This window comes from Falco naumanni, chromosome 3 (genome assembly GCF_017639655.2).
Source record: "Falco naumanni isolate bFalNau1 chromosome 3, bFalNau1.pat, whole genome shotgun sequence".
Lineage (NCBI taxonomy): Eukaryota > Metazoa > Chordata > Aves > Falconiformes > Falconidae > Falco > Falco naumanni.
Genome location: NC_054056.1, coordinates 13,675,041 through 13,693,520, shown reverse-complemented (window position 1 = coordinate 13,693,520; position 18,480 = coordinate 13,675,041). Strand labels below are relative to the sequence as shown.

The following is an 18,480-nucleotide window of genomic DNA, read 5'->3' as shown; positions in this document are numbered from 1 at the left end:
TGGTTTTTTTGGTTTGGTATTTTTTAGCTTAGCAGTGGTGAAAAACACATGCTGGGTTTCAGCACTACAGCCAGCAAGCACAGGGCATCTAGCAAGGCCAGTGGGAAGCGGAATGTTGCTGGAGTGGCAGGCTGGGCTACCAGAACAGAGCCTGTGTTAAAAACCTCTCCATTTTCTAGGACTGTTGTTAGCATTAGCAAACAATCATCCCTGGTTTTGAAGTGTTTATTTCAATTCACTATCGTTTTGCTTGACTTTATTGTTGGCGGGTTGGTGTTTTTAAATGCTGGAAACAAACTGCCTGTCAAACTGGAACCAGTCACTACGCCAGCGGTTCCGAAAATGTCAGCATTTCTCACATTAGAATGTATCTGTTCAATGGCACTGTGGCTTTTGGGGTATTTCCCCCCTTATTCCCTCTGGCTAATTTACGGGGTTAAACTCCCAAGAGAATGGTGGGTCTTGCTGGGTGCTTTGTGGATGTTCCCTGGCAGGGGGAGGGGGTGTCCCTTTCAGTCTGTTTTGAAGAAAAAAGCCTCTCCCAGCACAGTGTGTTTTATGGGTTTGCTGTCTGTGCCTGGGCAAGGTTTGGCCATTCCACTGACTATTGCAAGCAGAGAAGTCGCTTCCTCTCTATATGTGTAAAACATTGACCTATTTATTTGAGATCTACAAAAATGTTCCACGTAAAAGTTTTGAGTTACCCTTCCCTGTGCTATGGAACTGAAATGCTGCTGCACCCACAAATGGAATGGAATGGAATCTTGGCTTTTCTTTGTGGGTTTTTATTTTATTTATTTTATCGATTTTTATTTTATTTCAAAGGAAACTCATTCTTTGGCATTGAAAGTTCCTCCTACTCTGTAAATTATAACCCTTGGCAGGGAGGGGCTGCTTCATACTTCAGCTGTCTGGAGCCAAAGCACCGTGGTGTGTGTGTGTTGTAAGGGCCCCAGAGGAGGGCTGTGTTACCCTGCAGAAAGACCTGGGGCTCTCTAGCGTGGCTTCTTCTGGCCTTGCCCTCTGCAGTAAACGAGAACGCACTGATAGCCGGGCAGCAGGAAAGGGCTGTGCAGCAGTCACTGTTAATAATTCATGCTCCTGGGAAGTGTAATGGTCTTGTGAAGACTGCAGGCATCTTCCATCTGACAAAGGTGCAGTATGTTGTAAATTGGGCAGCTGTTTGCCCTTTACTTCCTGCAGTTCAGAGGAGTTTCTCACTGAACATGCTTTGCTTTGGATGCCAATTACAATTATCACCCTGTTTTCCTTTGCTATCAGATCCAAGTGTTGTCAGGGGCCACAACGTAATAAATGTCATCATCCCTGAGAGTCGGATGCACTTCTTCCAGCAGCTGGGCTACATCCTGGCCACTCTGCTGCTCTTCATTGTCCTCCTCATCATTGTTATCCTCGTCACCCGCAAGCGTCGGCAGAGAGGTAAGCGCTGGACAAGACCAGCCCTGTGGTGCTTATATCTCATGACAGCAGAGACGTAGATATAGGTATAGATCCTATATCTGTGTATAGAAATAGATACTGCAGTGCACAATGCTGAAGGCAGCTATCCTCTTCAGGAAAACCAGCAAACAGTGGGGAGTCTTTGCAGGTGCTGATGCCAAGGGAGATTCAATAGTGTGGTGTAAAAATTTCCAGGCCATGATTTGCTGAGTTGCTGTGCTGTAAGGGAGAAGAAAATCAGAACTGTTGGATAGTTGCTCTTTACAAGTGGCATTTATTTAGAGCAGAAGGCCCTCATGCATCCCTTAGGAATTAAGATGTCTAAACTCCTTGCTGGACTCCCTGCGCTGAGTGACTCTCCATGTATAATTAGGTAAATGGACACTGAGATCTTTTGGTGACTTCCACACAAATAGTTCTGGATGCCACACCAAAAGCGAATACCAGGGAATGTCTGCCTTCTGGTGTGTTTTTGCAGGACCACATTCATCCTTATTTATGTGTCAGGGGATCAGCAATAACACAAAATGTTATTAAGTGGAGTTACTCTGCAGTCACAGAGGGGACAGACAGAAAATCATCACTTCTTGCAGGGTGGGGTGAGGCAGGAGTGTAGTTAGGTACCAGGCATGTGGGCGGCTGATGAAAACCAGTATCTGTAGCATGTGATGGATGCAGGCCTAAGCAACGAGTTGGGGATGGGCGAGTGCAGCACCAGAACACGAGAGATGACAGGTGTGGTTGATATTTTTGTAATAAATGGGGGGTGGAAAGAAATTAAATACAGCGATGGCTACGGTTTCTCCTGGCTGGTCATGCATAGATCTGGGAAGACCACTAGAAAGCTGGTGAGTAAAGGAGAGGGAAGCTCCCTGTGGCAGTGAACACACCTGAGTTGTTGTGTGTTGGAGGGCTTGTGAAGGTGACCATCGTAAGGGTCACAAATAAAGAGCAGTGTGATTAAGTACCAGGTGTTACTGTTATCACTGTTCCCTGGGGAGGGTGGGTTGGACTGGATGTGACTGCTTATTCTGTTTCTTCTCCCTGTTTAGGTTATGAATACAATGTGAAGAAATACGGAGAGTAAGTATAATTCCAGTGTCTATTACCTAGGATGAGAATGCATAAAAATGAATTTATAGGCCTCAACCCTGAGCTGTCATTAAGAGCCTAAAACAGCTGAGGATCTGGTTAGTACGAGTACAGACACGTACAGCATAGGCTGCTTGATAGAGTTTATTCAGGCTTTCCACCAGTTATTTCGCAGTTTTACGCTCTAGTCATTATTAGTGTAATTTTCCCAGGAATACACACTTGCATAATGATTGCATATCGGGGAGCAACTTCCATGCTGCCGAAGTACCGAAGGAGGGAACGGTTTGTAGGGCTGATTTGGCAATTGCATTTCCTCTTGTGGTACTTTGGGAACTGATTCACGGGTGATGTTTCTCTGAGATGTCATTAGGAGTTGGTAGTAAAGGGGTAAAGACCTAACATAAACCCTACTGTGAGATGGGGCCAAGGTTGTGTAGCTGGGTTCCTTTATCTGTTATTATATATTATTAAACTGGAAGAGATGGGGAAGTTCCAGTGCAGGTTGGCTCCCCATTGTTCGAAGGTCTGGACAAACACAAGGGGACAAAAGAGCCAGCTAGCCAGAGATCTCAAGGTATTAATAGAAAAGCTAACTAGAGAGAGGACAACCAGAATCACTACTAAGCAGTAAGACCTTCTGAAATCTGTTTGATATCTTAGGGGCAAAGACAGGAAAAGTACCCATGTACAGTGGCTGCCAGTGCTCTTACCTAACTGGCATGCTTTCTCCAGGGAAGCCTTGTAGAAACTGGAAAAAAAATCTCTAAGGGTTGATGTGAAAATCACCAGTATTTAATAGAGAATGAAATTTTCTATGGATTTTTTCAACTTTTCTCCAGATACATGGCAAATAAAGACTGTAAATTAAATTCTGTAAAGTAGCATTAGAAAAGCAATTGTGAAAAAGGCTGAAAAGAACCAGTTACTAAAAAATGTGACAATACCATTTTTTGCTGTTATTTTTTTTTTCAGGAAGGATGTAAATCTTAAAGAATTTACAGTCGACACAACAGATCTGACTCAGTACAAAAGTGAAGACATCAGGCTGGGTATGCATCAGCTAGCAACCCTTCTCCAAACCAGGTCAAAACTCGTCGTAACCGAGGATTTTCTAATGGCATTTAGATGCCATTTTGAAGTGACTTAACCTCCTGATTTTAAATGGCAGTTTTGAGAAGCTCATCAACCTACAAGTCAGTGCAAGCAGGGACACTGCAGCTGGAGAGGGCAGGCCTGACTTTTGAGTTTAACCAGAAGCTGATGGGGGAGGCTGGGCAGTAACGAGGCACAGCTTCTTTTGTTTCACCTGCACTTTTTGGGGTTGTCTGACATGCACCTGAAAGCCAAATTCGAGTGAGCGCAAAACATTGTGGGATGAGATTAAGACAGCGTCTAGGGAAGAGGATTCCTCAAACTGAAGCAGTTTGTGTAGGGAAGAGGATCAGCAAGGTGGCGGGTCTCTAGAATCTCCTGTCCAAGAAACTAAAGGCATTTGTCAATGTGAATATCATCATTCTACAGTAAATAAAAAATAGCTCAAAGCGAGTGCTCTGGAGAAAAAAAATTGGATCAACAGTCTTCAGTACTAGCTACTGACCTCATCATCACTCTTGAAAGTGGGGATGAACTGTAGCTGACTGCAGTGGGGATAAAGAGATGTCATGGGTTAGGTTAGCCTCCTGCTGAAACCGGTTTGGTTTAAATTTGTACAATTTCATCCTCCCTGGATGTCAAATCACTTCGTGACCAGTTGGGCCTTCTCTGAAGATCTGTGGTAGCGATTAGGACAAATAAACTTGGGGAACGTGGTAGGAAGAAAATTTGCAACAAGGTCTTAGAAAATACAACCCCCCCTGGAACTCATGGTAACATGAAACATAATGAAAAGTGGAGAAGGAAGCTAATCTCACTGGTGATCTGTGAAAGTGTTTTTCCTGGGATATGTAGGACTGACTTGGGGGACTCACAGCGCTCCTGAAGATAGATGCTGCTTCTTATTAGGGCTTGAAGGTGCAGCCTTGAATTTATTGTGTCAGCAATTGATCAGGGGTGTCTTCTTGCTTGGACTTGGAGTGGATTGTCTGTAAAGCAGAGTTGATCCTCTTGTCAGCCTGCCCTGATTCCTAAAGAGTTGCCATGATGCAGTTTGTACCTGCTGCAGCTTGCCCTATGTCAGCGAGCATGTTGATAAACCAGGGAACAACTGAGGCTGTCCCTCTTTTTTCCCCTCTGCTCACCCCCAGTAAAGGTACAACCTTTAAGGCTGATGAACTTTAGGTCCCCAAGCTGCAGCATTGCCCCAGTAAAGGGCCCCAGTAAACAAGAGGTGGATACAAAATCTGAAGTAAAGACAAAGGAATTGCAGAGGGTGGGTTGTAAACCGGGACAGCAGCAAGTACAAATTCTCTGTGTGCCTCAGGAGAGCTCCCCTGTGAGCAAATTCTTGGAATAACTGCGTCAGTCACCTTCAGGTGAGCTTCACATAGATAATCCAGAGCTTTCTGTTACATGCTGGAAGAATCTGTGGTGCCTGTGAGAAGCAGGAGGCTGAAGTATGCAGAACTGGTTAGTGCCAGGGGCAAAAGTGAAGTCATAGCAGCTTTCCTTTTCCTGCTGAGCGGCTGAGTAACAACGTGAGTTGCTCCTAGAGATCTGGAGATGCCAGGCCTAGAGTACTTCAGGGAAGGACTGATCACGTCCGCCTTGCCTGTAAAGCTTTGCTGTCTTTTCATGTTCTAATGCCTGTCTGAATTACACTCCTCCCTTCCACAGATTACAAAAACAACATCCTGAAGGAGAAGGCTGAGCAAGCCAGAAGCTTCCCAGCAAAGAACATTGATTTAGACAAAGGTAATAATGACTTGCTTCACCCTAATTGGTAGGAGCCTTCTGATGGGTTGAAGGAGGGAGGAGGGAAGAGCACAGTTTAGCAGTGAGCTGACCAAGCCACAGCCAAATGAGGAATGATAAACATCATGACAAATGACTGCAGGAATGAGAAGCTAGTTCCCTTCCTATCCTTTCATCATGGAGCCACAAGATGCAAGTAGTGATTAGGCTTTTAAAAACTTTTGGCATGGCACAAATAGAATTCTTCTTTATTGGAAAAGAATGCCTCGCAGGGCTGGGATAGTGCATTCTGTGCTGTAACCTCAAAGGGAGATGTATCTCAAAAATGTCCTGGCATGGTGTTTGAGAAGAAAACACTGTGCAGAAGAGAGTGTTTTGAGTTGAATTAATTTATAGGTAACGGGTAGTCACTTACTTCATCCAACAAAAGCAAGCAACTCTCCCTCCCTAGTGGCTGAATCTCCTTTCTATTATCCAGTATTAATCCAGAGTATTATGCCTCAGTTTGTAGAGTCACACTTATGTCAAGCAGTGTCTGTGAAAAGTTGTTAGGTTCCATGACTCCTTTCATATGAATTTACAGTATAATAAATGTGACTGAAATGACATCAAGAAGGGACTGGTCTGGAGAGTCTGTGAGTTGCCTTAAACCTGCTGTTCTTGATGGAGTTCTCATGATATTTTTGCCTACGTTCTGCAGAGATGATCTGTCCAATAATTTATACACAGTACCTCTCACTGTGGGCTTTATAGGGGGGATGTTTGGGACATGGTTGATAGCAAATACTTGTCACTGTGTAGCTAAGTCCATATTACAATGCGCTGCTTTGGATGGTTTGAAATCTTTCTTCAGGTACTGACCTCCATTTCAATTTGCTTGCAGATTTCAGGAAGGAATATTGTAAATGAAGACATTCCCAAGCTGCTGGCTGGACCAGAAGCATCAATCAAAGATAAATAAATGGAAGAGAGATGCCTTTTCTTAATATCGTGTCCCTCCAGTTACCATAGATTTTTTTTCCACATAGACTTTCTCCCCACTAAGCACAAGGGTATTGGCAAATGCTTCTTGAACGAGTTAGTCTGTCTTGTGCACACTTATGATGGGTTTGGGTTGGCTTTTCTTCTTCTGTTCTCCTCATCCTCCATTTTCCTTCTCTTTCTTGGTATTATTGTTGGGTTTATGCATCAATGATTTTTATGAGCTGAATCAGCAGACCTTTTGCTTTGATGTTACTGCTTTAAATAAACCAACTTGCATCACTAATCTTGAGCCATCGTTATATCAGGCATTTTTCCATATAGTGTATTCATCAGAAAAACAACAGTAAAGCCTGATTGTGATCTCTCATAGGCTGGCATAGATCAGTGTCACATAGCACTTTACATATTCCAGGTGAAGTACAAAGAGTACGCCCCTTCACAAATGACAATGTAACTACCTCATTTGGTGAATCGGGACATGTCAATATCCTCATTTTATAGGGGAAAGGGAGGCATCCAAATGACCAAGGGTAGGGTTGGGATCAGCTCCAAAGAGCTCTGGAAGCCTAACTCTGTGTTTCTCACTCTAAGCTTGTTTGTTGATCTGTTTGTGTTTCAGTGCAGACCAAATCAAATTTGGCATGAGCAGACACTTTCAGCTGAAGCTGATGGAGTTACAGTGCTCTCATACCAGTCTCAGTTAGATCAGAACCAGAATTATTATGGAGAGGGCTAAACTCCTGTGTGGGATCTGGAAGGTGTTTCTCCTGCAGTCCTTGGGTGGATCCGGGTCACACAGAGCTTGTGTGCACATCAGAACCAAGGTATGATTACAGCACAGGTAGACAGATTGTTGAAAGGAGTAGCTTCTCATGAGCAGACCATGAGGACCAAGAGTAAGAACACGCTCCACTAAATGGCCTGTTAGGAATTTTCATGGGCCAGGGTCTCAGAAGGGGAGTTTAGGAGGGAGATGAGTCCATTCTTGTGGATTTTTTTTGCAGGAGCTCAGGGATACCTGAGATAATGGGGCTTTGGGCTGAAGGAACGTTCTACATATTAATAGTATGTCAGGTGGGGATGTCAAAAAATTGGAAGTCAGTAACTCAGTGTTGTAATCCAAGCAAGTTAAAGAATCAGGAAAGCTGGAGAATGTCAACAGTTCCACACAGCCTCTCTGACTGCTCAGGATATTCTGTGGCACCATTCCCAAACCAAGTACACCCATTGTCTTTGGGGCACAGAAGCAAAGGTCTTTCCTGCTGTTGTAATTGTGATGGCAGTGGCTTGTGTTCCTGTGTAAGGGTGGAGATGGCCAAGGGTTCCCAGCCTCCTCTTTGGTGGTCTGAAGAGGATGGCAGAGGGAGGGATTGCACGTGGGCTTGGTGACTGGGTGGAACTGGGTTAGGGTCTCCAGGATGCTGTGGGTGGTGGAAGTGTGAAGAGGACCTTGTGTGGAACTACCGTGAGGGTGATGGTGTGGTTTCAGTCTTGAAGTAGTGCTCTGCTTGCAACTGGTATCTCAGTGTGGATTTCTTTCTGGGGATGGAGAATTCTGAGGTCTTTGCAGGTGCTGAAGTAGCTGTGGTCCAAAGAAAGCATCTCAGTCTACCAGCTGAACAGTTGGGAATGCGACCTGCTGCCTGGTATGGTACGTGCCTTGGCTGTTGTTTTAGCCACCCTTGCTATTTCTCTCACATCACTGCCGTCTAACAGAGGCACGAGTCTGGTCAAACTGGAAAGAGTGGTTGTCACAGCTGGGTGAAGCTGCCCGCTGCAGGAACACATGTACTGTGAGGGTGTGGTGCTGTTTTGAGAGCTCCCCATAATGTAGGAACCAATGTCAAGTCCCATAGCCAACCCTTCCCACCCCTGCCAACGTGGGTGTCTCGTCTGACTGACGCCAATGTTCTTGGACACCTCAATCCCATTTCAGACCCTCTCTCCCTCCTCCTGCCGCCACCAGTGATGGCTGCTGGTGTGTGAGGGGGCTCAGTAAGGCTCGGAGCAGCTCGGAGGCACACTGTGCTGGGGGTGATGGCTGCCAAGTTGTAGCTACTTACACGGGAGCGGAGCTCAGCTCCGTAGCTCTGCCAGAAGCGTGGTGGGTGAGACCTCCTGCGTACCAGAAGGAACTGTGTTGGCTCTTCAGAAGCTAGGACATCAGTACTTCGATGCATAGTTTTTATAGGAATGGTAAATGGACCGTGTCAAGTTTTATAGGTATTAATACTTCTCTCTGTTACTGAGGACTGGGTTAAAGAATAAATATTTTGGGGACCCTTATTTTTAATGCCTTCAAATATTACAAGTATTAAAAGAATGTAACAGTAGAGGTGGAGGCGAGCCTTCATAAGCTACAGCTGGGCAGATCCTTATTTTTTAGTTTGCTTAGCCCTTCCACTGCTCTCTGGACGGTTTCTGTGATTCGTGGTTAATGGCCTTTATTTTCACTTAAGAGTCACCCCTACAAAAGCACTCGGCCTGGGCAGACCCGTGACAGGTGGAGAGGAGGGTCTGGGGCTGGGCTGGGGGCTCTCTTTGCTTGCCCTTCCCCCAGAGCAGGCTGCCTTTGGCTGGACCTGATTGAAACCCAAGCCGCATTCCTGCAGGTGCATAAGGCTGCGCTGGTTATTCCATCAGGGTGGCACAGTCTCAAGCAATTGTCATTAATGTCTTTCTCCCTCCCTTTCATGTCTGTGAGTCAAAGGTTGGAGATCTTTACTTGCCAGTTCGAATTGCTCCGCACAGCTCATACAGACACCAGCTCAAAGTGGGGTTACTCATAAACTCCAGAGGCATTTAAATATTTTATTTGACTTCTAGGCTGCAAAATAGCTTAAGGGAAAAAAAAATTAATATGTTCTTTGAAACAAGGACTAGGAAGAACTTTACGAGTTCCTCATTTTTGCTTTGATCGCTAGTTTGAATTTGGGTAATGGTCAGACACGCCAGGATAAGCCTGGGCTGATCAAGATAGGAGCCCAAGTTGAGATTCTGGCCCCTTTTTTTTTTTTTTTTCAGGAGTGGCATACGTTGTGTGATGGGACTGATGATCAGAACAGTGGTTTTCAAAAGCAGCATGCCACATCCAGTATGTAATTTAGTATGTTAAAATTCTGGTTGAAAGAGATCCAGGCAAGACTGCTGGGTAACCAGTTGTGTTGCAAACTGTTGGGAAAAAAAGAGAGAAAGAAAACTGAATGCTAAACTGAAGAGTTTTGTTTGTTTATTTCTTAACACGGAGGAATTTTTAAAGGCTGTTTGGCCTTAAATACTTGTGAAAAGCCATTTAGGTCTTTCACATGTGCACTTGTATTCTGGCAGTCTTTGGCATTGGCATGAAGTCTACGTAGCTGATCCTGCAAATGAAATTTAGAAGGCTTGACTCGCGATTATCCACTAGGCTTAGGGGCAGGACCACTGGTTTTGGTTCCTACTTTGCCTTAGACTCCGTGCAATTCTAGACAGGTTGGCTTTCTCTCTCTCTCTCATCTCAGCCTTTCTTGCCCTCATACGGTACAGTAACTTGCCTCTCGTGGAGAAGCAATTTGTTGAGGTGTGTAGCACTTGGGTAAACGTGCTTCACCTGAGTTATTCAGAGTAATGTTCTCACTGTACTAATGGCATGCTGCATCTTGATTGATTTCTTTACCTGTCACTTGGCAGGCTCTTGGCAGACTTTGCCTCGTTATAGTCTCCTTGGTTTCCCGAGACATGCATTTTATGTTCAGTTAGTTAAAATAGTAATAACCCCTAGTATTTTTATACCAATTACTTCTCAGTGAGTACTGTAGCTCAGTGAGGGCAGAGAAATGGAGGTCTCTTTTAGGGTGATGTATGGACTGCAAGCTCTTGTTGTGGAACAAGAAAAGGGACTTTGAAAGGTGTTAAAACTGAGACTAGAACAAGAGCCCCTTCTTTTCAGCTCTGTGCATGCTCTGCTTCCTCTCAAGACAGAGAGGAGGGCTTGTTCCGTAACACTTTTTTCTTTGTTGTAACAGAATTAATTTTCATTACTGTTGTCACTTAACTTTTACCATTTATCGTTGTTCTGTAACTCTCCTAACATTTAAGAAATAAAGGAGAATATAATGGAGTTTCAAGTTAAGGTTGATTTTATTTCTTGCTCTTTGGAGATGCTATCTAAGCCATTAGCCAGCATTAGCTAATTCTTCCCAATAGCTGTGCAGTATATTTCATCTTGGAGCATCCCAAAGTGCTTGACAAAGTGCAGAGCGGATGCAATAAGTTATTCCAGTGATTTCAATGTGGTTTCCACATGGGACATCATCATTTGACTTGGTCATGGGGCCCGCAGACGGATTTTAGCTTTTCAGAAGTGTTGTATACTGAACAGATCTGCAGCTGTAGATGGTATGTTCAAAACATCTATCAGAACTGAAGGCTGGCAGCTCCTTCATAGTACATAATTCGGCAGGGCCAGAAGGGAAGATAACATATCCTGCTGGAATAGTTAGCTGCACAGTTTTATACTTCGCTTCCAGCCCAAATTCCTCTTTTCCTTGCAGAACTAACACCTTGCAAAGTTCCTGCTGCACATTCTGCTCTTGGAGGGCTTCCACCCACTGAGTAGTATCCCAGCTGGCATGACAGAGTTCTTCCAGGGACACTGATGGAAACAGCTTGTATTGCTGCATGGATGGACAGTGCAGGTGCAAGAATTTGAAGGATCAAAGCAGGATACGAAGCTAAAAAGTGGCAAAGAAGTGCATTTAGCAAACTAAGATTATGGACCGGCTTGTCTACCTCTGGTGGAAGTATTATCTTTTCTCTCACCTGGTTGGAAATCATACTACAGCTAGTCTCCTGCCATTTCATACCACGTCTTCACTAGGGTGGATTGCCCAGTGATGGCTGCTTGTGTCTTCTCAGATAACTGGGGAGGGTGTGGGGGTGTGTGGGGGTGTAGGTGTGTGTGTAAACCCTAGGTTAAAAGGGTTGGGAGCTGAAGACAGTGAGAAGGAGGTGGGGAGTAGTTCCTTCTCTCTGGCCTCTGCTGTCGCTGAGAACGAGTGATCAGAAAATTAATTCTGTTACAACAAAGAAAAAAGTTGAGCAGGTAGAGCCAGGGGCCATGTACGACAAAGATCTCCTCTGAAGTACCCATTCTGGTACTGTTGTGGGACTTTCCTGGTCAGCCCCTGCTACAATCTGTAGGTGAGATTCTTCATGGTGAGGGGAAGCCAAATGAGACCTGAAAAAAAGATACTTTGGGCAAAGTGAGATCATCCTGGAGCTGATGCCAGCCCCACTGGGAACATCTGACTCAACAGCATTTTCCTAAGATTTAAACTTACCTTTTTTTTTTTTTTTTTTCCCCTCCTCTTAAATGCCACAGGCAAACTAGAGCACCATGCTGTAAAAAAAACAATATTCAAATTATACTGTTGATGTTGGGAGCTAGAGATGCTACCATTTTGGTGGACAGAGGTGACTGACACATGTTGGATTGGATTTCTGTATCTGTTCTTCGTTGGGGGAACATGGAGCTTGAGTGGAGTTTTTTGGGGGGCTTCAAAAATACAAATGCAGTGTTTGCAGGCCTGTTTATTTGTACTTGCCTGACACTGTGCATGTACAAATTGCCTGGTTCCCTCTTGAACCCAGTGTGGCACTTTTTTTTTCTTTTTTCTAAACATGGGGGAGCCTGCAAAAAAGGGTAGCTGCAATTACACTATTATCTTGAAGAGTGAGGTCTTACTGCATAGTGTCATTAATGCTTTGAGCCCTGTTCTTTTCTGCTGGTACATGGGGTTTCTGCAGACTCCAGCCCAGGCACTGCTGGTTATTTGTTGCTGGGGCATCTTGCTACTTTTCTCTGTCTCTGTAGGCAGTGGGTCTGATTTTCCAGGAAAGCAGCTGGGAACAAAAAAAAACCCAACTAATTGAGCAACCACGGGGCCTGCTTTGCAGACCACTTAAATATTTTCATTGTCTTTGACTTGTCTGAAATGAAGTCCAGATTATCCCTGTAGTCCTGCCTCCGGTGAGGAGAGTCTTGCCCATGGAGAGGGACTTGTTAGTCATTACCAGAACAAATTTCTGAGGGGAAGAAGAAACACCAGGGAACAGAGAGAAGTAGGATAACGATCCAAATAGACATTTGTAAGCAAAAAGCCTCCACTGTTTCCTAGAGGCCAAGTTTCTAAACGTGTATGTGGCTCTGTAGATCAGCTGCTCTGAAGACAGTTGCTGCAGGGACGTTTTTCAAGTGTGGCTCTCCCCTTTTAGAAAAGTGCTGCAGCTGCTTACGAAGAGGTAGGAGAACCAGGAAATGGCTGAGGAAAGAAAATAGATTGAGTCAGGATGAGTATGAGCTGGGATCAACATTAAACTCATTGATGAGGTGCGCATCGTGTGCAAGTGTTTGCAAATGCTTGAGACTGCCAAAAGTGTACGTGTGCACTAGGGACTGGTTCTCCATGACTGGCACTAAGAAGGCTCCAGAAAAAAGTGTGGGAGTGCTGAGTTTTCGTAGCTGGAGTACTGATGTTCTAACCCACGGCGCTTTGTGCATGTGATTCAGCAGCAAGGAAGGGCTTGCCTGGAAGGCATCACTTCTTGCTTTCAGTCAGAGCTTTTTGCCCAGACACCAGAGCATCTCATGCAAATTTCCCTCTGAAGACCCATCCACCACAAGCACATGATGGAGATAAAGGTACTTCCATCCAAACCAGCTTGATGTCACTCAGTGATTCAAAGTGCTCAACCTGTTGCCTTTTGCAATAACATTTCACATCTTTCCAGACTCATCTCCACTGTTTTGGCTGTTGTTTTAAAGTACCGTTGAGTTCTGAGACAGAAGTTAGCAGCATTTCTGTAGCAGGGGTAGGGAGGTTGATGCCATTCCATATGAGTGGTTTTCACTTGAGGTTTGCTATCGCTGGGAGACCTTGAAAAGACAGGAACATAGTTTGTTCAGTGTGATAATTCTTCCAGCAGTCCAGGATCACACCGTAACAGAACTGACTTTCCGTAGCAGTAACTGAACAATCATCAATTGACTCAAGTTAGATGAAAAAGTGACTGAAACAGGAATGAAGAGTATCTCCTCCCATGAATCCCATATGTTGTGTGCATCTGCTGAGGACGCTGGTTAATGTTTTCCATTCCATTCTTCTAATTCCTGTTTAGCAGCCCCTGTAGAGCACCAACATGAATGTTGTCCTCTTCTTTATTCCCCCTCCCGTGCAAAGTATACAGTGCTCATTCCTACAGACCAGTAGGGCAATATCCCTCCATAACACACGTTCCTCAGTTAAGAGGGTTTTTGGAAATGTCACTGAAAATACACTCTGTCATTTCCCCCTCAGGTTTATTTGGGTTTATTTGTATTTGAATCCAGTGGCAATGAAAGCCCTGGGGAGCTTTGCCAGGGAGGCTGGAGAGCAGATGGCTGGACTGCAAAGGTTTTGCCTCCCTCTAGTGTTTTATGTCTTTATTTTCTTCTAAACCATAGGGACCAAATACTGCCATGACCTGACTGTGCCCAAGGTCTGCTGCACAGAGAGGAAGAATAAAAGGAAAAAAACCCCTTGCAGATCTTTTAGACCAGATCCATGAGTGGCATGAACTGACTTGGGGTGCATCCTGCTGGCGTGTCCCAGCTTGGGAGACAGCCTACAGCATCTTAATTTTAAGCACATCCAAACTGTGTGGTTGCAGTTATTTATTTCTGCTTCTCTTCCTCTCTTAGGATCATTTCCATGTTTAGTTCTTATTCTGCATTGATGCTAATCTTGCCTGTGTGAATTGGCAGAACGAGATGCAATCTTTGCTCCAGAGATGAAGAGTAGCTGCATAACTTGGCTTTTTGAATGTGCTGAAAGTCTTCACATAGTGCGCCCTGTGGGAAAACTTAGGATCTCTGAAGACGAGGAATAGGTTGGCTAACAGATCCTGTGTGGTTCACTTAGACACCAGCTTCTGATACAGCCCTTCAATGGTAAAAGTCCAAAATCAGTTTCTCCTTTTATTTTTAAACCATTTAAAATGGTCATTTTGGAGAAAATACTTAAGCAAAGGAATATAAAGACTAAATCTACCGATGGGACTCAGTACTTTGACAACCCAGATTTTGTGTCACTGTGATTCCAGTCTGGAAGGAATCTTCCATGGCTAGTGGGTGTCATCAGTTTAGTTTCTAATACATCCACACTACTGGCCTCCTTGTAGGGTACCACTGGTCCTACAAGTGGCACGGATAGCTGGCAGTACATGATGGATGCTCGGGGCGACACTAACCACATTGATCCTGCTGTGTTACTGAAACAAATGAAAACAGAAGTCTTCATTTCCTAGGGTTGACTGCCCAAATGAAAGGACCTCATAGTCACACCTGATTTTATGAACATGAGTGGCAAAACTGCCAGCGACTGCCTCCTGAGAAAAAGTCATCCTCCAAGTGAAAGATAAATTCTTGCAGGTGGATAAGAAATATCCATGAAATCTCAGAAAGGGTCCCAAGTCACAGTTTTGACACTTGGAGCTTTGGGTTTCTTTTTGTCGTATCTCTTTAAAACAAATACTTTTTTGCTAAGCATCCGGAGTGTGATGAGTGTTTCGAATTCACCAAGATAAGCAAAAGCCATCACTATAATTCAAAGGATCGCTTTTTAAAAGGGCTTGCTTGTTCTCTATGGGGTAATGAAGTGCACCGCTATTAAGAAAAGGATAGGCAGCAGCTTTTATGCCTTAGGACACTACCTGCTTCCTGCAGGAGTCAGCAAGACTATTTGCTCTATCAGGGAGAGCACAGCACTAATAGCAAGAGATTTTATGCCTTATATTTATTTTCCACTGAAATGTTAAGCCCTGAGCTCTGCAAGAAGCAAGGTGTTAGCCCTGATGGACCAGTGGTTTGCTAAGGTGGTGTATTCTGCGTTCCTATGTCCGCTCTCTAATTGGATTAGCTTGTGGTTGGACTGTAACATGAAAGTGGGTTATCTCCTCTCTTCTATGCTTTATGGGGACACAGAAAGGTTTTTTGTGAGTCATAGATCCAGTCTTACTGTGCCTATTCCAAGGTAGTCATCTGACAATTACACAACTCATTGTATTATCAGTTGTCAAAAGTAAAAGCGAAGCTAACAGAGCAAGAACAGAGCTCTTTGCAGATTTATCATTTTGTGGATACCACCTGCATCTTTGAGGAATTCAGAAGGTCATTAAGTAAAACCTGAAGTTTTTCATACTGCAAAACCAACATAAAGCTCAGTATCTCAGAAAATATAGCCTGTATGAGAGTTATTTTGCTGTCCTGCCAAAGGAAGCCTTCCCCATTCTTGCTCAGGGATTCTTGTGTGTGGTGGAATTGATGGATTCAGGGCATACTCTCCATACCAAGAGTATTTGCAGGTGCTTGCAGAACCGTGGCATGTGTCTGTGCATACACACAGGACAGAAAGCTGAATGCATAGTTCGTGGAAATCTTCAGTACTTTATGCCTTACTCTTTCAGAATTCCAAAACTAAAAGAGTGAGAAATCCCTGACCATCGGTGGCTACCATTCTTGGGAAGTACTCTTTGAAGTGTACTAAGTAGGTCATTCCTGACTTAAACCAGTACCAAATAGCTAGTTAGGTGATGAAGACTAAGGCCATACCTTTGCTTTTTACCTTACCTTGCTTGATGAGCATGCAAGCGTTCCAAGTTAGGCAGTGTTGAGTGGTATGAATGTCAGCAGATGAGCAAATCACTGGTGTTGGAGAGCCCCAGTGAATGTGATTTCATAATTGCTTCACTGTACCAGAAATGACAGCAGATACTTGATGATTTTGGTTTTTTTTCAATATTGTTAAATCTTGTTGAGTTGCGGGTTAACCCTGCTGTTGGTAGAGAGGTACCAGATCTGGCTCTGCCTAGGAGAATTGGGCTCTGGAAGCGGTATCTCAGCGTTCACGTGGTAGGTAGTGTGCTGGTAGGATCTGGGAACTGGTAATGATTAAACTTTCAGAAAATTGAAAATAATAAATAGCAATAATGTTAACAAACCTTTTGGCAGCCTCTAATGCAGTTGGCTCCTCCGTTTCAAGCTGGTAGAAAAATCTGTCCAGTGCCGCAGGTAGTTCAGTCCCTGAGCTGGGATTTAGCCCTTCTGAGAAAGCAGCGGAATATTCTGGGAAGTTTGAAAGAATATTGAAAGACTATTTCTCTCTTTGAAAGGGTAAAAGAGAGAATGTGATTAGCTTGGGATTTTCCAGAAGAAGTATTTTTTCAATGAACAAAAGATTCCTTGAGACCTAAGCACACAGTTCTGAAATCTTCCTTTTCTGGCTGTCATTTTTGGGGATTTCTAGAAAGAAAGGTGAACTGTTCCCAAGTGTATCACCTGGAAAACACGTGTGCTCTAAAACATACCTATGTCACCTGACAGCATTGACCAGCAACTCTTAGCTCGCTCTGTGCCAAGCACCTCAGCGAGCTCCGTGCCCAACAGGCTTCCATTGAAGCGGCTATTAAAAGCCATTTCTTCTGAGCCACAAATGTGTCCCCGCTCTCTTATTAGCATAAGCTGTGGAGAAACCAACTGCACTGCGGAAAATGTCATGATCTGCAGAGAATCTGTGAGCTCATCGCTTGAACAGAACCCACCTCAGCTCCCAGGAGACACAAAAGGGGCCGCTGGGGGCGAGGGGTCTGAATCCTTCAGATACCTGGAATTCAGCGGTTTGCTGGCCCTTGTAACACTGTGGGTCACATCAGTCGGTTCTCTGCCCTGCCCATCTCTCCTCTAAAGTGATTGCAGAGAACGTATCTTGCGTCTTGTAGGGACCGCTGAGTTCGGCTAGAACGCTTTACTAACGTGAGTATACGTATAGTAACGTAACTCCCTTTTCCTGCTGCGGTGTAAGGACACTGCCCGCCGTTGTACAATGCCTAGGGTCTGTGCCTGGGAAGTGTTTGCTAATTCCTAGAAGGAGGAAATAAGGGCAGCGTTGCAAGGGGGCCAGCAGCGTTGCTGGAGCCTGTGAGGCACATTTACTGGGACACCAGCTGTTTTCCATAGGATGCTCATGCAGGGAGAGCAGCATGTTGGTGCTGCACTGGGGCAGCTCACGCCACGCCAGGGGTGCCCGGAGCTGCATTTGTGCCCCAAGCAGCCCGAAGGCGAAGGGTGATGCTCAGGGCAAGGAGCGGGCGCTCAGCACCTTGGCACCCAGCTCCCCTGGGAAGGATGGGGCCGATGCCTTGCGGTTGCCAAAACCTGCATCTGCTGAAACCTGCATCTGCCCTGCCTGCTCGAAATCCGCCCGGATTCCGTGCCCCCCGCCGGCCCGCTCATGTCCCAGGCACAGCGGCACGGCTCACCCACCCGGGGGGCTGCAGGGGTGGCGGGCACTGCCGTGCCGGACCCTGCCGTGCCAGGTCTGGCCGTGGTGCCGTGCCCGGCCGTGGTGCCACCGTGCCCTGCCGTGCCGCCCGGGCCATGCCCGTAGTGCCACAGTGCCGCCCGGGCCTGGCCGTGCCGTGTTGTGGCGCCGCCGCGCCAGCAGGGGGCAGCGTGCGGGAGCGCGGCGGCGGGGCGTGCAGAGCGGCGGCGGCGGCAGGAGGGCGGCAGGCCCGGCCGCCCCGCGCCCCCGCCGCCTCCCGCCGCTGCCCGGGGACGGGCTCCGCGGGGGCCGCTGCCCAGCGCGGCGGCGAGAGGAGGAGCGGGGGGTGCGGCGAGCCGCGGCCGGAGGATGCAGGCGGGGCGGGCGGCGGCGGGCTGCCGTTCCCGGGTCGGGCAGCTAGAGAGCAGTGCAGGGAGCGAAATCCCGGCCGAGGAGCCCCTGCGCGGCGGCGGCCGGGCGCTGGGAGCTGCCTTCCTGTCGGGGGCGGCTCTGGGCCGCAGGCCGTGAGAGGAGCCGAGCGGCGGCGGGGGCCCGGGCCGCCTCCCCTCCGCTCCCCCTCGCCCATGGCGGAGACTAAAATCATCTACCACATCGACGAGGAGGAGACCCCATACCTGGTGAAGCTGCCCGTCCCGCCGGAGAAAGTCACTCTGGCCGATTTCAAAAATGTCCTCAGCAACCGGCCCGTGCACAGCTACAAGTTCTTCTTCAAGTCCATGGACCAGGATTTCGG

General features: G+C 46.1%; 2 protein-coding genes and 1 long non-coding RNA gene across 3 annotated transcripts in view; 2 read left to right on the top strand and 1 right to left on the bottom strand.

Moving 5' to 3' along the window:
* MXRA8 (matrix remodeling associated 8) overlaps positions 1–6,673 on the top strand; it is a 20,558-nt gene extending 13,885 nt beyond the window's left edge. Inside the window, exons 6-10 of the mRNA XM_040585368.1 lie at positions 1,282–1,440; positions 2,514–2,544; positions 3,529–3,605; positions 5,329–5,406; positions 6,290–6,673. Of these exons, the coding sequence (XP_040441302.1) occupies positions 1,282–1,440; positions 2,514–2,544; positions 3,529–3,605; positions 5,329–5,406; positions 6,290–6,315 (371 nt within the window). The 3' untranslated portion in view covers positions 6,316–6,673. The remainder of the gene's footprint in view (positions 1–1,281; positions 1,441–2,513; positions 2,545–3,528; positions 3,606–5,328; positions 5,407–6,289) is intronic.
* Positions 1,451–18,448, bottom strand: LOC121084194. Its single transcript, XR_005826629.1, has 4 exons — positions 18,362–18,448; positions 16,408–16,531; positions 8,454–11,770; positions 1,451–1,680 (listed from the first exon to the last, which is right to left on the bottom strand). It is a non-coding gene; the product is annotated as an uncharacterized LOC121084194 (long non-coding RNA).
* DVL1 (dishevelled segment polarity protein 1) overlaps positions 17,961–18,480 on the top strand; it is a 112,229-nt gene continuing 111,709 nt past the window's right edge. Inside the window, 1 exon segment of the mRNA XM_040585361.1 lies at positions 17,961–18,480. Coding sequence (XP_040441295.1) covers positions 18,311–18,480 — 170 coding nt within the window. The 5' untranslated portion in view covers positions 17,961–18,310.